The 15,099-nt window shown below is 37.5% G+C and overlaps 1 protein-coding gene and 1 long non-coding RNA gene across 3 annotated transcripts in view; one reads left to right on the top strand and one right to left on the bottom strand.

Moving 5' to 3' along the window:
* The first annotated feature begins 604 nt into the window (after positions 1-604).
* LOC123881263 lies at positions 605-8,181 on the top strand. The gene is made up of 3 exons (XR_006799446.1): positions 605-735; positions 3,180-3,184; positions 8,171-8,181. It is a non-coding gene; the product is annotated as an uncharacterized LOC123881263 (long non-coding RNA).
* The window catches only part of LOC123881243 (SH3 domain-binding protein 5 homolog), a 34,175-nt gene continuing 20,395 nt past the window's right edge, over positions 1,320-15,099 (bottom strand). For both annotated transcript variants that reach the window (XM_045929951.1, XM_045929950.1), the window contains 4 exons: positions 8,511-8,688; positions 3,280-3,398; positions 2,816-2,899; positions 1,320-2,719 (listed from right to left, as the gene is read on the bottom strand). In XM_045929951.1, coding sequence (XP_045785907.1) covers positions 1,811-2,719; positions 2,816-2,899; positions 3,280-3,398; positions 8,511-8,688 — 1,290 coding nt within the window. In that variant the 3' untranslated portion in view covers positions 1,320-1,810. The remainder of the gene's footprint in view (positions 2,720-2,815; positions 2,900-3,279; positions 3,399-8,510; positions 8,689-15,099) is intronic.

Here is a 15,099-nt window from a genome sequence, read left to right as displayed (position 1 = left end):
TTCTACAAAATTCCATTGAGTATGATTGGTTAGTATTCCAATGAGAGACGAACTACGTTTGTATGGAGCGAGTGACGGAGAGACCCCTCTTAAGGTGAAGACAAACTACTGTGTTGTGTAGTGATGTGCCAATCATCATTTACATACACACATATGCAGAACTTTATATAACTTACACACTAGGATAATCGAAAATACATAAGGACCTTATGTTGCGAGTCTGCTGTCCACTGAAGCAATGTGAAGACAACAAATTAGATTGATAGATGGAGTGTTAATTGAATTACGTCCTAACCTGTGTAATCTGATTGGTCTGCGTTTCAGTGGACTGGTACCCTTATTGATGGATTTTAAGGATATCCCTCGCTATGTAACTTGTATATTCCTTCTGGAAGGACAGCCTAAAATTGTTCAGATAAGTAGTAGAAAAATCGTGTTAATTAATATTATTGAAGCAGTCACATATTAAAATCAATATTTTAGCTGCTCCATAGTTTAACATAGCTCTACGTGATACTAAAACTAACACATACAAAACACAACCATTATCTAATTTTTAACATTACAACACTCAACGTGAAATTGAATTTTACATATTTTTATTAATTTTCGATATTAATTCAAATAAAAATACAAGACTGAAGATGCAGGCACACTTCTGTGTTGTGTTATGTCGTAAAAGCACAAGGAATTAAAGAATTAGTTCGAACATGCACTCGAGTCTATTATGTCGCTGTAATTCGACAGCCGCGCCAGATTGCATTACAACATACCACAACAAAATAATGTGACTGTGTGTGTGAATAATGTTGTGAAATATAAATTTTTTTTTGTATCTTTTTCATACGAAGATCTGCTCGATTTGTTTTGCAACATAGAAATAGGAAGGTAAATTATTTTAATTTAATATCTTTTATACAAATTACATTATTTCCATTTTGATAAGGAACCAACATCATAAATTTTATAAAGGTACGAACAGTAGAACAGTTTATCAATTAAATTCGATCATTTAAAGTTAAGTGCACTCTGAAATCGATCACACTGCAACACATTCGCCAAAGTGTGCGCAAGGCTTAATATTAGAATCCGAGAAAGGCCGAGATCTATAGAGCGCACTTTGAATTTGCTGAGACTTAAGACACTGTTAAAACGAGACAGCGCTATACTGCTGGCATAAATCTGTCTCGTTTTAACTAAAACTTAAGTCTAAATAAAGTCAAAGTGCACTCTATAGATTTCAACGTAAGAGTAGGTTTGAAGTTAACAAACGTGAAACTGGAGTTTCGTAATTTTTTCGATATTTTCATGGATTTTTCTATACACCGCTGTATATGAGACTCACAAATGCCTGGCATGCGCTTCGCACACTGTATATTTATGCTACCACAGATTGCCTTACTTATCTGTACCTCACTGGTAACTGACTCCGCAAAGACCTTTAAAGGAATAGGACTCTTATTCCGACGTAATAAAGTGCAATTCAGCGCTGCAACACAAATTTAACAAACTTCTCTTTTTCTGTCGCGTAAACTTATCTGTTAAGTATTCACTCTCCTTTCTATCTCGCTCTTATGAGATCGAAACGGAGCGGACGCTTCGCGCTGCATCTCGGGTCTAATGGTACTGTACACACATATATCAGAAAGCTTCACGCAAGTGCCAACAACAAATAAACAAAGTTTTATGATGCGCGAATACACAGATAACGAACAGACATTAATTTTTATATAATATCTAAGGTCTCATGGTGTTGAGTCACTCATATGACAGCGGTAACGCGATATTATTTTGAATTTTCATGAAATGTCTAGCTATTATCACTATCAGTGATAGTAGAACTGGTCATTCTGATGACTGGATTCTGGGTAGAATCACTGGAGTCGCATTCCACCATCAAAATATCGTCTGGACTGTCGTTCCGATCAGAATTACTCTCTGTGTACGTTCCAGTCGGTGACTTGTCTTCAATAACAGCTTTCAAGTACGACTCTCGATCTAGTATTGTAGCATCTCTAGCTAGAGCTAGGACGTCTAGCGACATCATGCTTTTAGATTTCTCATTTTTAACGATAGGGTTTACGTTTTCGTATATAACTTCTCGACTTATGGATTTAGTGCGCGACAAGTTCGTGTTGATGTTGTGAGTGTCGTTGAGAGGGTCATACTTGTTAGCAGTGTTGGTACTAGTTGTAGGCGCGCTCGAGTTTCTTGGTGTGACTTCTGTGAATTTGGATCTTTTTTGCTGATTCGTTTCTTTAATCATGAGGAGTTGATCCAGTTTATTGATAGTTTCGTTTAGTTCTTGAGCCCACGCTTCATCGGTTTCCACGTCTTTTCTATCTATAGGTTTTGAAGCTAGCTCTCTCACACGCATTCTTAGTTCTTGGAGGCTTGATTCGTCGTCTTTATCAGTGCCTACTTGTGTTTCGTCGTGTATAGGGTCTCTTTCTGCTCCGACGCCAGGCTCTCTTGGTCCGACAGGTATACTGTCCTTTCCCGGTGGGTACTCCCCTCTGCGTCTATGTATCTCTTCGGATATTTCCTCCAAAGATTTCAATGATTGGGAATATCTAAACTTAGCATCCGCTATGAGACGTTGTAGTTTTTCTATTTTCTCATTCTGCGCTTGCAATTGCTCGTCGCACAATTTCTTCTCTTCGAAGTATACCCTCGATTTAATGATATTCCGTTTTAGATTTTCTTCCAGTTGTGCTACCTGAAGTTAAAATGGAAATGATATTTTAGTTCCTTAAACATTTTAGTGTACTTAATTCATTAAGTAAGATCGCTACAATACAACAATAGAAATTACCTTTCGTTCAGCCGCAATATAAGCGGCAGCTTTCTTCTGATGCTCGCGACCACTTTCAGCCTTCCTTTTCTCTGCATCCATAACCTAGAAGAGATAAAGATAATCTTTATAATCTTACAATAACAGAAGGATATCCAGTTCGCTTCTTTTTTTCGTCTTTTTCAGTTTATTTTTCCTGCATATTACTGTACTTTTTCTTTAATTGTTTGCCTGTAGATATTCTTTTAAATAAAAGAAGTACCTAAATAGGTACTTGATCAAATACACCATCCGAATAAACTCTTGGCCAATGAATGTCTTGGATATAGCCCTCTTTTAATTAGATTTAACGATCTCTGTCCACAGCTTTTCGCATCAATGCCAGCTATTGTCGTACGCTCCGTTTGCAATGACGCAGTCCTCACTCGAGAACCTTTCGAATCAAACAGCTATATACAAGCTTGTCAGAAAATAATGTACCATACCTTGATGATGGCATGGTTGAGCACCTCCTGCCAGTTACTGTCGAACTGCCACTCGTCCTGCTTGCTCACGAAGCGTTGCTCCGCAAGTGTGACCGTCTCCTTGGCTGCTCCGTGGAGTTCTAGAAAGGAAAATATTTAAAAATAATTCATATGTTCCACCTAAAGTACGAAAAATAAGTATTTATAGAACAGATTTTATTTATCAGTTTAATCTGTATTACTTTGCTGCACCGGTTAACCCCGTTATCGAAAGGATCGGGTATATTTGGTGGTAGATAATTTTTTCTGTACCTTCAAATATACCCAAAATAGAGAAGTGTGGCTTAATTTAACTAATGTCACTTAATCTACGGGAACTATATGCAACTTATAATAAAGTCTATAATATAATTAATTAATGAAATTCAAGTTTCAGAAACAATGCTGTACCAAGTTTCATAGCCGAATTCAAGTTAGGAAAATATTTATATTATGTATAAATTGTATAATAAGATTTTTCTCTGAACTTTAGGTAGGTAATGTCAAGATAAATATCCAACACCATTTGGAGCTAAAGCCTAAACTAAACAATTTAATACATCAAGGTCATGATAAGAGAATACCACATATGAATGCGCTAATCTTATCAGGCGCATGTTTGTCTGTGGGTATTCAGTTACTGCATAAGCTAAATGTAATGTGACGTGTTTTATCACCTAATTATCATTATCCTTATTTAATCATTAACTCTATCTACGGAGAGAAGTTAGTATAGGGCTCTCTCTGTTAGGGAATCCCATACAAATCACCAAGACAAAAACTCAGTAGGCGTTAACCATTTTGAGTCAACAACCAATCACAAACGAACCTACGTATATGTTTTCGAATTGAATTTCGAATGTTTTTACTCGACTACAGCAAAGTCAAAAGGAAGGGTTATGGTTTTAGCAGTCTATATGTTTTGATAGTGAATTCTCGAATAGAGAGTAGTACGGCAAACATACTAACGTACCTATAGATAGAGCGAGTATAGGCAATGTCCACAACGTTGTACTTAAGTTGCAACTAAGTTGGGGAAAACGGACCAATATTATGATTTACTAGCTGATGCCCGCGATTTCATTCGCGTGGATGTAGGTTTTTTAAAATTCCCGTGGGAACTCTTTGATTTTCCGGGATAAAAAGTAGCCTATGTGCTAATCCGTCCAGTAGTTTTTGCGTGAAGGAGTAACAAACATACACACACACACACATACAAACTATCTCCTTTATAATATTATATAGTGTGATCAAGTAAATTTATTTGATACAAGGGCTCGAGACTAGTAATCCATATCATGATAAGGCCGTGTCCCCATTAGGTGAAATGTGAGCGGCTAAATGTCCGCTGCATTGGTGTTGCAAGGGCTTTATTCTGAGGTTCGCTGGCTGACTCTGACGTATCGGTCGCTAACTCAATGTCGAGGGAAGGTAAACATGTAGTATAATATTTCAATTTATACTAGACTATGTAGTATAAGACTTTATAGCTCAACGGTTATAGGAGCGGACTGAAATCCGAAAGGTCGGCGATTCAAACCTCACCCGTTGCACTATTATCATACCCACTCCTGGCACAAGCTTTACGCTTAGTTGGAGGGGAAAGGGAAATGTTAGTTATGATGAAAATGGCTCAAAAATTATAGGCAAATTGGAAGCGAACAGTTAGCCGCTCACTGTTCACCTAATTCACAGCCAGAGTGAACTAGAGTGAGAAAACTCTCGGTTTTTTTAATTCGTTATAGGCAAGCGCTTGACCACAATCACAAGTGATGGAAATGGCCTTAGATGGGACGCGTTTGCCTAGAAGATACCTATTCATTCTTGTTTTAAATATACCCGGATCGTAATTGATAGGTAACACGGATAGCGGAAGAGTATTCCAAACCTTAGCCATGCGTATGAGGAATGATGATGCAAAACGTTTCGTGCGTGTAGATCCTGAATCAATGATTTGTCGAATTTTCGGCTATGGGTGACGTGAAACCAAAAAAACCTATTCGTTTCATAGCCTACCTAGTGTCAAATGTAGGTGACATTTGACGCCTGCCAGTGAAAGTGAAGCCTTGACGTTTTGTTACAAGTTCTAACTGTCGTGAACTGGCGGCCTAAGGCTGCTTTTCGACTAGAGATGTGCTATGCTACGTTGCTATGGATGCGTTTGATATCCACCAATCATATTCATTGGTGCACATAGCTTAGCACTGGTGGAAACGGATTCAACTTAGATATGTTTTTTATATGGAAGGATGCGTGCTAAGGGCCGTCGCGAGTGGTGTAGCTATGTGCAGAGCAGAGTACCTACGTAGCTTAGTATTGGTGGAAACGGCCACATATTTTCGTAGCGTAGATTTCACATCTTCTTCGCAGCATAGCACATCTCTGGTGGAAAGGCACCCTAATGTTTTCGCTTGGCTTGAAATTGTATCTGCAGCGTTACGTCATGGCTACGTTACGTTATTGGCTCACTTATGCAAATTGACTAAATTGAACCGTTCACACGTGCACGTGCATTATGTATGTTAATATAAAGCAAAAAGCAACGAGGTCTTGACCCTCTATGGAAAAAGGAGAGGGTATACTTCAATGTTTCCTTTTGACAATTTATCAGACCGCTTGGGTCAAAGATATATGGAGAATGTCTTAATACACATGAATACGATGATGTGTTGAACGAAGTACATATTGTAAGTATTAATGGTTATTGTAAAGATCAAATTCTAACACCAATAAAAAATCCGAATGTTTTGTAACAACCATCAAGCCAATACGTAACAGGCATCAAGCCAAATTGTCACCAACAAAGTATTTTGCTTTGTAGGCGTAGACAACTGGACTTGGTATTCTTAGGAAGATATAGATCGCACTCTGACTTTGCTTAGACTTAAGACAGAGTTAAAACGAGACAGTGGTATGTCTCTCACATAAATCTGTCTCGTTTTAACTCAATCTTAAGTCTGATCAAAGTCAAAGTTTATAGATCTCAGCCTTAAAGTTGGCGAAGGATTTATAAGTCGCAGCTATTAGTTCTTTCTCAGTGTAAAATTGACTGAAGTGAAGTGAGACTACACTTTACGGTGTGAATTACATTGCCATTTCTCCTAACCGTTATGCAAAACATTTCGCATCGTATGGGGCTACAGGCTCCAAGCTGTCAGCTTCTGAGCGTGTTGCTCGATGGAGTAGAGTTGCGGCGAGGCGATATTAATTTATCTGACCGACATCACTAATTGGAACTGCAAATTAATGTTGTAGGTACCTGGTACGTCCTACTAATTCACCTTTGATAAATTCGAGGCCATAATATTTACGTATTTACTTTCAATAAAGAAAACATTTCAATGAATATCTAAAATAAAATTAAAAATTTATAACACCCCCGACAAGTGAAGGTTACAGTAACTAGAAAAGAGCTGATAACTTTCAAACGGCTGAACCGATTTTCTTGGATTATAGCTAAGAACACTCTCGATCAAGCCACCTTTCAAACAAAAAAAACTAAACTAAAATTGGTTCATTAGTTTAGGAGCTACGATGCCACAGACAGATACACAGGACAAGCTTATAACACCCCTCTTTTTAAGTCGGGGGTTAATAAATACATATATGAAAGAAAAAGCTGACTGATTGACCGTCTGATCTGTCAAATTACTAGATGGGTTAGGTACTGTTTGGCATGCAGATAGCTATTATGACGTAGAAATCCGCTAAGCAAGGATTTTTGGATAGAAGGAAGAAGGACTTGAAGTCGTTTCCGAGAGAAGGGGTGTTGCTGTTGACATACGGTCGGACGGGCAGACATAAGAAAATGATGATGGAACCCTTATGGATTCCATTTTTCCATAATAAAGTACGGATTCCTAAAGACATTACTTTTAATGGCCAACGTAAAAAAACCACTCATTTTTTGTCATAGTCATGTTGCCAAGTCCTTGACCGCAATGGCCTTGGCGAAGTCAAGAACGAGGCAAAGCCGCCGCTGCACCCCACAGGAAGCCGCCGATTTGCTATCAACTGGTGCGATAAGACACATAAATGTTACATTACATACGCCAAGCTCAGTACATTATGTATATTGTATTCGTGATTGAAATAAACGATCATATCCATTTTTCTTGGAGCCAAAACGGTACAAAAGGAACCCTTATGGTGTGCATAAGTTCGTCTGTCCGTCTGTCACGCTTGCTTATTTCAATAATTATAAATGCTGCTTAGTTAAATAAATCAATTAAATGAAGGTTCAAAAATCTTTGTCCAACCTTGCAAATGAAAGAATTCAAAAATAACAATGATTGCAAAAGTGACAGAAATAGATGGATCGAAATTTTAAAGTGGGCTAACTAGCTAATGTGGGGTAACTATTATATTATGAAAAGGACTTCAATCGCACATTCTATCATAACCTTGTAATGACCCAGCAACTTCTAAACTACACATAAAATATCCCGGAAACCACTAACCTGTTTTCATCTTTGAGCAAAAATTTTATCCCAGCAGAAGTTAGAAAAGATCCCGATTTCCAGGCATTCCCGGGGGTTGAAACTAGTCGGGCATACTTCAACTAACACATGAGTTTAGCCGTCACATATTTATATTTACAAAATCTCTCGTCAGTCTTGACTATTTATCTAATTGAGTAACTTTTCTCCTTCGACTCGTACGAGAGGTTCAGTGGCCTAAATCATCGAACAGTAACCGGTACCGATTCACTACTTGCTCTCTCGAAATGCTGGCACTCTAACCTGGTGATGGTAGCAGCTGACATGGCGTCGTTATAAGGCCTGAATTTATCCATGCACGTGCATAAATATTGTGTTAGTGCAGTCTATGAACTAAACCGTATCAACACTGCAGTTTCTCGATTATAAACTAGATGTCGCTGTATGGACTTCAATCACGCTAGAAAAGTATCACCCATGAGCATTATCATTTATGGCAATCCTCTGACCATCATCATCACCAACCAATAGACGTCCACTACGGGACAATGGTCTCTTGTAGGGACTTCCACATGCCAACGTCTTGCGCCGCCTGAATCCAGCGGCTCCCTATTACTCGCCTGATGTCATCCATCCACATGGTGGGGGGCTTCCAACGCTGCACTGCGAGGTCGCCTCACTATCAGCCTCTTAATATTCTTGGCAGCTGAGCGGCCTACTTTTCGACTGGTGTTCTGCTCAAATTGACCCAGTAGAAAAAGGGATGTCACTTACCGCTAGCTCTCTGAAACTGTACGGCCGCGCGTTGGCACTCTGATCTAGCGATGTTAGCAGCTGACACCGCATCGTGATAGGGCCTGGATTTGTCCACACAGGTGCCTAGTCTCTTCGTCAGTGCTTGTAATCTTCGTGACGTTTCATTTAGCAGCAGGTGAAATGTTTTCATGGATTCCTGCGAATGCAAAGTATAGGAGTTTAAAAAAAAGTGGACATACCATTAGTACACGGCCATAACTAAGAATATCGCATGTCTTTGTGGTTGATTCAGGCAAAAAGGTCTCTCGTGAGTCGTATTACGCTAAATCCTAAAACCAAGGTTACAATGTACGTTTTCTTTACATATTAAGTGTAAGAATAGTTTTGAATACGATGTTTTATTTATGAGAATTATGACTTATGAGATACACACTGAGATAATCTTATTTGGTATGCCATTACGTAAACTATTGTATGTTTTGTTTGTTAAACCTCGCTGTTTTTTATCAACCAATGAAGAATTGACAAGTAACTATTAGAATAATATGAACCGCTAAAAAGATTTAACATTACTGTACATCTAAATTATATCACACCGTATGAGTTCTATTGAAATCAATCTCGCAGACAGCGTGGACAGATTGCTGCTAATTGACCCTATATACTGCGCTTGCGCAACTAGTTACAATAATTTATCTACTCGTAGAATACGCCTGATATTATGTTTGGTTTACAAGTTACAATAGCAGGTCTCCAGGGGCATTCGTTTACTATGGGGAAGTTGCAATTATACGTCACGTTGTATGCCATAGATATGTTACGTTCATATTAGGGTACTAGCTGATGCCCGCGACTTCGTTCGCGTGGATGTAGTTTTTAAAAATCCCATGGAAACTCTTTGATTTTCCATGATAAAAAGTAGCCTATGTGCTAATCCAGAGTATAATCTATCTCCATTCTAAATTTCAGCCCAATCCGTCCAGTAGTTTAAGTGTGAAGGAGTAACAAACACACACACACACACATACAAACTTTCGCCTTTATAATATTAGTGTGATAAAATCCGAAGGTATAAAACGCATGAGTTTAAGTCTTCCATATAGACGCGTATAATAACGTATCTAATTCTTTTTTACGTATATTATATAATACTATTGGGTATTTGGTTATACAATCGTCATTGTCAACCGTTAATATAATCAATCATCCATAGCTTTCTTGTAGAAACTTTCACAAACGGCAAGCAGTAGTTCTGTGCCATTGGTACCTATTCAACAGTATCTGCGATTCGTTTGTCTTTATTAATGAGAAAGGTTAGGCCATAGTCTACCACGGCCAGGCCAAGTGTGATTGGGAGACTTCATACACTTTAAGAATGTTCTGGAAAACTCTTAAGCATGCAGGTATCCTCACGCTGTTTTCCTTCACCGTTAAAGCAAGTGATGTTTAATTGCTTAAAATGCTCATAACTCTGAAAAGTTAGAGGTGTGTACCCGGGATCGCACTGGAATTCATAGTCGAGATAGGGGCTTCTTTAGGGGGCCATTCAGACAACATGTGTCATATTCAACCTAAATACATTGCATAAAGGTTGAAATTGAGACATGTCGTCTGAATGATCCCCTAAAGAAGCCCCTATTATGACTATGAATTCCAGTGTAAATCACAAGGCTACTACGTCTACTCGGCTTCTGGAGCAAGCTTGGGTGGCTGGAGTGAAGACTTCGGCGGGGAGGGGCAACGCACGCACAACAGACGGAAACGTTTAAGTGCGGAAACCAGTCCAGAGAGAAGAAAGAAGGCTATCATCGCTAATCAGTGGAGATCAGCTAGTAACGTGAAATACATATAAATATACCCAAGACCATCGTTTAAATGAGTTCAGTCGTTGAGTGTACGGCTGAACTTGTACAAGCGGTATTATTTACTTCCCTGTAACATTCGCGCAACCTGTTTCTGAAGCTAAGTGTAGGTAGACTAACTAAAATTAATCCACGCGGAAGAAGCCGCGGACATCAGCTAGTAATAACTGTGAATATTCCCAAGATCATCGTTTAAATGAGCTCAGTCGTTGAGTGTAGGACGGAACTTGTACAAGCGGTATTATTTAGTTCCCGTGACAGGTATTTTACTCGCGCAACCTGTTTCTGCAGCAAGTGCAGTTTCCACTGACACCTGTTTAAAACTGATATTCTTTTGGTTCTTGATTTATATCAATACCCAATACCCATACTAAATATACGAAAGTGTGTTCGTTTTCGGTTTGTTAGTCTGTCTGTCCTTTGATCACGCCGCAGCGGAGCAACGGATCGGCGTGATTTTTTGCATGGATACAGTACCTTGAGATTGATATACTCGTAGGTTACATTTTATCCTGGTAAATCATAGAGTTCCTACGGGATTTTAAATAACTAAATCCACGCGGACAAAGTTGGTGGCATCAGCTAGTAATAAATGTGAATATTCCCAAGATCATCGTTTGAATGAGCTCAGCCGTGGAGTGTACGACTGAACTTGTACAAGCGGTATTATTTACTTCCCGTAACAGGCATTTTACTCGCGCAACCTGTTTCTGAAGCTGTGTGTACTCGAGTTTTACAGACACCTGTTTATAACTTTGGTAGGTATTCTTTTAGTTCCTGATTTATTTGAATCCCGTGCATCCTTGATGCGATCCGTTCACGATCCGATACATGTAAAAGTATACATATGTGTATAATGTATCTTTCGTACGTGTTCGTCATCGGATTGTATGATATAAAACACTCAGATTCGTAGTTTACGCATGACTACTTTAAATAAAAAGGTCGTAGAGTATACAAATAATATATAGGTAGGTATTACTAAGAAGACAATGATAGCAAATTTTGGGTAAGGTCTGACGAAATCACAAACACAATCTTTATGATAAATTATTATACTTTTATTACGTCATATTTAAATTTATTAACTTTTACATTTGTGTCAAATAAATGTTGTTCCTCTTACGTTAGTATATTTTCGAATGTCGTAGTTTTAAAACCACTCTTACAGGTAACCTCTCCACGTTTATTAGCCACTCCCCTTTTTATCTTATCGTTATCGGCCAATCCAAATTGTACAATGAATAAACTTAGTGACTAATATACAAATCATCAAGCTCGTTTAACAAATCATCTAAGTAATAAAGATGTTTTCATCTTATATATTGATTACAAATATTATCCTTTATTATGCTACAATTCATCAACTAAAAACTATAAGAATTTTATATACAGTACGTTTATCGATCAGATGTTGAACAACTTCAGCCAATCAATGACGCCTTCTAATATGATGTTATGATTTGTTATGATTTGAGTGGCGCCAACTATTTAATCAGTAACTTCTACACGTTTATAGATAATTAATATGGGCCAAGCTTACAGCTCGGCCATCCTGTTTTAAGCGAGTCTCATCGCTTTTAAAAAAAAATTAAAACTTAAGTAACATGTAAACTTCACAACCAAAATGACAAAGACTTAGTTCAACAAAACAAAAAAAAAATTAAGATAGTAATTAATTAAATTAATATTCTTGCTAACCTTAACTAGAAGGAATATACAGTTTGATTGATACATTGGTATTGATTATGATTGCAACTTAATTTTAGAGCACTCGCAGCAACCCTTTCCATCCGATATAATTAGAAAATAGCAGACAAACTCAATTCAATTCCAAACTATTTACCCTCGCAACTTTACCTGCCAGTCTACAGTAGCACTCAAATTTAGCCTTTAATCTAAAATTCATTTTTCTGTTCTCTTCCGCTAATATTAAAATAAAAAGATGCAGACACTCTAAATTTATAAATAATTTTTCAAAAATCATAAAGATATCAAAAATTGCGAGACCAGCAGCAACTAAAGGAGGCCTCAATTTAATCAAAGAAGGTAGGTATATGCATAAAGTCCGAAGTATCAATTATAACTCACAAGCCAATATTTTACAGGAACACTCAATAGAGATTTGGGGATGAGCATGTAAAACTAATTACTAAAAACTACTTTAAAGGGTTTCAAGTATCTCAAAATAAATTGTTAAAAGTTCTGTTCCAACTAGACTCTCCTCCCCACTAAAGAATTATATAAGAAAACTGATGAACTATATTATATAAGTCAATTATACAAATTCTATTTGTTAGGAAAATACTATTAAAGTTCGTACATACACGCATCACTTTAAAGCTAAATCTCATAAATATGGTACACAAAACAAACATACCTATTATGCTACAATTACATAAAGCTAGGACTAATTATGGTATGAAAACTACCTAGCTCTACTACATAATGTACTTGCCGAAACTCATACTGGAGGAAAAATCTTTTACAAAGTTTAAAGTTTAATCAAACAGTGTCAAACACCATAGACATCTTAGCTAGATGTAGGTATAGTTTGTTAACGAATATAACGTGTTTTGACTTTTTATATTATTGTATAGTCACCATACCTTTAAAGATTATGTTTTCTTCTATATTTATATTTAGAATCGGGAGCGATTCTTAATATGAATATGTGTAAGTGAACTTCTTGTCCTTTTGATAAAATAAACTCTTTAAACTTAAAGTTAATCGCCGCCAGTTCTCGATTTAAATCACAAAACATTTTCATACACTTTCAACGCAATAGTTTTACGCACATTTCTTCTTCCCTTCTTATTGGAAAATCGCGGATTCCGAGCCTTGGCGCGTCTCTCTTCTACCGGGATACATATATGATTGTCCTTATTTCCCTCCAGATCCAAATTTTTAATGACCCTTATCCTAGGGTCCACCTCCTTCCCTCCAGATCCAAATTTTTAATGACCCTTATCCTAGGGTCCACCTCCTTCCCTCCAGATCCAAATTTTTAATGACCCTTATCCTAGGGTCCACCTCCTTCCTCCTATAGGACCATAGCCCGTAACCTCGGGGCTTTCTTTTTCGTCCTTTCCTTCCTTGGGACTTTGTGTCCCTGACCCATACCTAGTTTTGGGTCTTCCTTTTCCACATTTGTTCATTTCCAACATCCTTGGATCCTGCAAACATAAAACACTTTGAGTAGACCGTTCATTTAATTTTGTTTCATAAGCATCCATCATAATACAATCCGACCTAAGAGAAGTAATTTTACTTGGTAACCTAGAAAACCTATTATCATTATTATAATTTAGTTTTCTCCAGTTCCGTACCCCTCGAAGGGTGCCTACGAGACCCTATTTTCTAAACCTCTGCTCTCCGTCCGTCTGTCCGTCTGCACGTGCGTCACGGCCTGAACCGTGAACGGCGTATCGTGAACCGTGATAGATAGAGAGTTGAAAGGAACGTGATTACGGATGTATGAAAATCCTATGCCTGGTTGCTTCCAATTCAAACTTTTTCTTTTAATGTAGATTACGCTTCCCATATTTCTTACAATTACCTATTGTTTTTTTTTCCTAGCAAAATCCACATTCTGAAGTACTAATGGACAATGTTAAACAAACGCCAGGGTACAGTAGTTGCGTCACTTGTGCCTCTTAACCATATAATATCTACATGCAAAAAGAATCTTTGATTTATAATTTCACATGATACTTATATATTTTATTTTAGCCATAATATGCACCATATGGCGTACTTTGTCGTTTCGAGTAACATAAGCAGAACTACCAAATTCGACCCTGGGAACGACACAGTCGCGACTCGCCGCCGAATGATACCTATTAGTTTATCATTAATTCCTTTTCATAGAGAAAAGCGATATCAACATAATAGCAGGGAAAAAAATGAAATAAATATTCCGTTCGATACATCTCTATTCTCTACGACATCAAGATCTCTATCACAAGCTAATCGATCATAAAGATTAGAAGAAAGTAGGTACCTTATACATTATTTTATATGTTAACCGTAATGGCCCGCATCTGTTCGATTTTCCTTTATTCGTTTCGTAAAAGATTCATCCTCGTACGTCCATCATCATCACCATCGTCATCTACATCGTCATCATCATAAGGTCACTGTTGAACATAATCCTTCCCTAGTAAGCACCACACGTACTGTCCTCAGCCTTCCTCATTCAACCCCTGGTTCCTATTGATACAAACCACTAAACCCCCCCCCATCAAATGTGTACCTATCCATCCATCATACCCAAATGCCGTGCTGGTTGATGTGATGAGCGACAAAGTGTTAACCTCTTCAATACGTCATGGAACTGTAGGAATAGCCTTGGAAGACCTCCAAACCGAACGTTGATATTTTGTGTAAGTGGTCTCACGAGTCAAAAAAAATATTCTTGTCCATAAAGGAACAAGCCACGATATAGATTCTTCTATCGGAACTTAAATATTCCAATCACTGCATGCATTCCAACTAATCAGTTTGCTACTGTATATTTGAAGTTGATAATAAATAAAAATGTTAGCTTAATTAAATTCCTATGATAATTCGATTTTTGGTGCATCAACCAGTTTCACCTATTATGTAAAATTAAATATATATATATTTTTTTATTACCGGCTGTACATTTTAAACTAACCTAAGCAAAATATACTTTCTTACTAATAACTTAATCTTAAAAATTTTCAAGAGGATTCTTCCGCCTCAAATTAACTCAATGATAA

The sequence above is a fragment of the Maniola jurtina genome, chromosome 3, assembly GCF_905333055.1.
Source record: "Maniola jurtina chromosome 3, ilManJurt1.1, whole genome shotgun sequence".
Taxonomy (NCBI): Eukaryota; Metazoa; Arthropoda; class Insecta; order Lepidoptera; family Nymphalidae; genus Maniola; species Maniola jurtina.
Note: the sequence above shows the minus strand (reverse complement) of the source record. Positions and strands in the feature narration are given on the sequence as shown.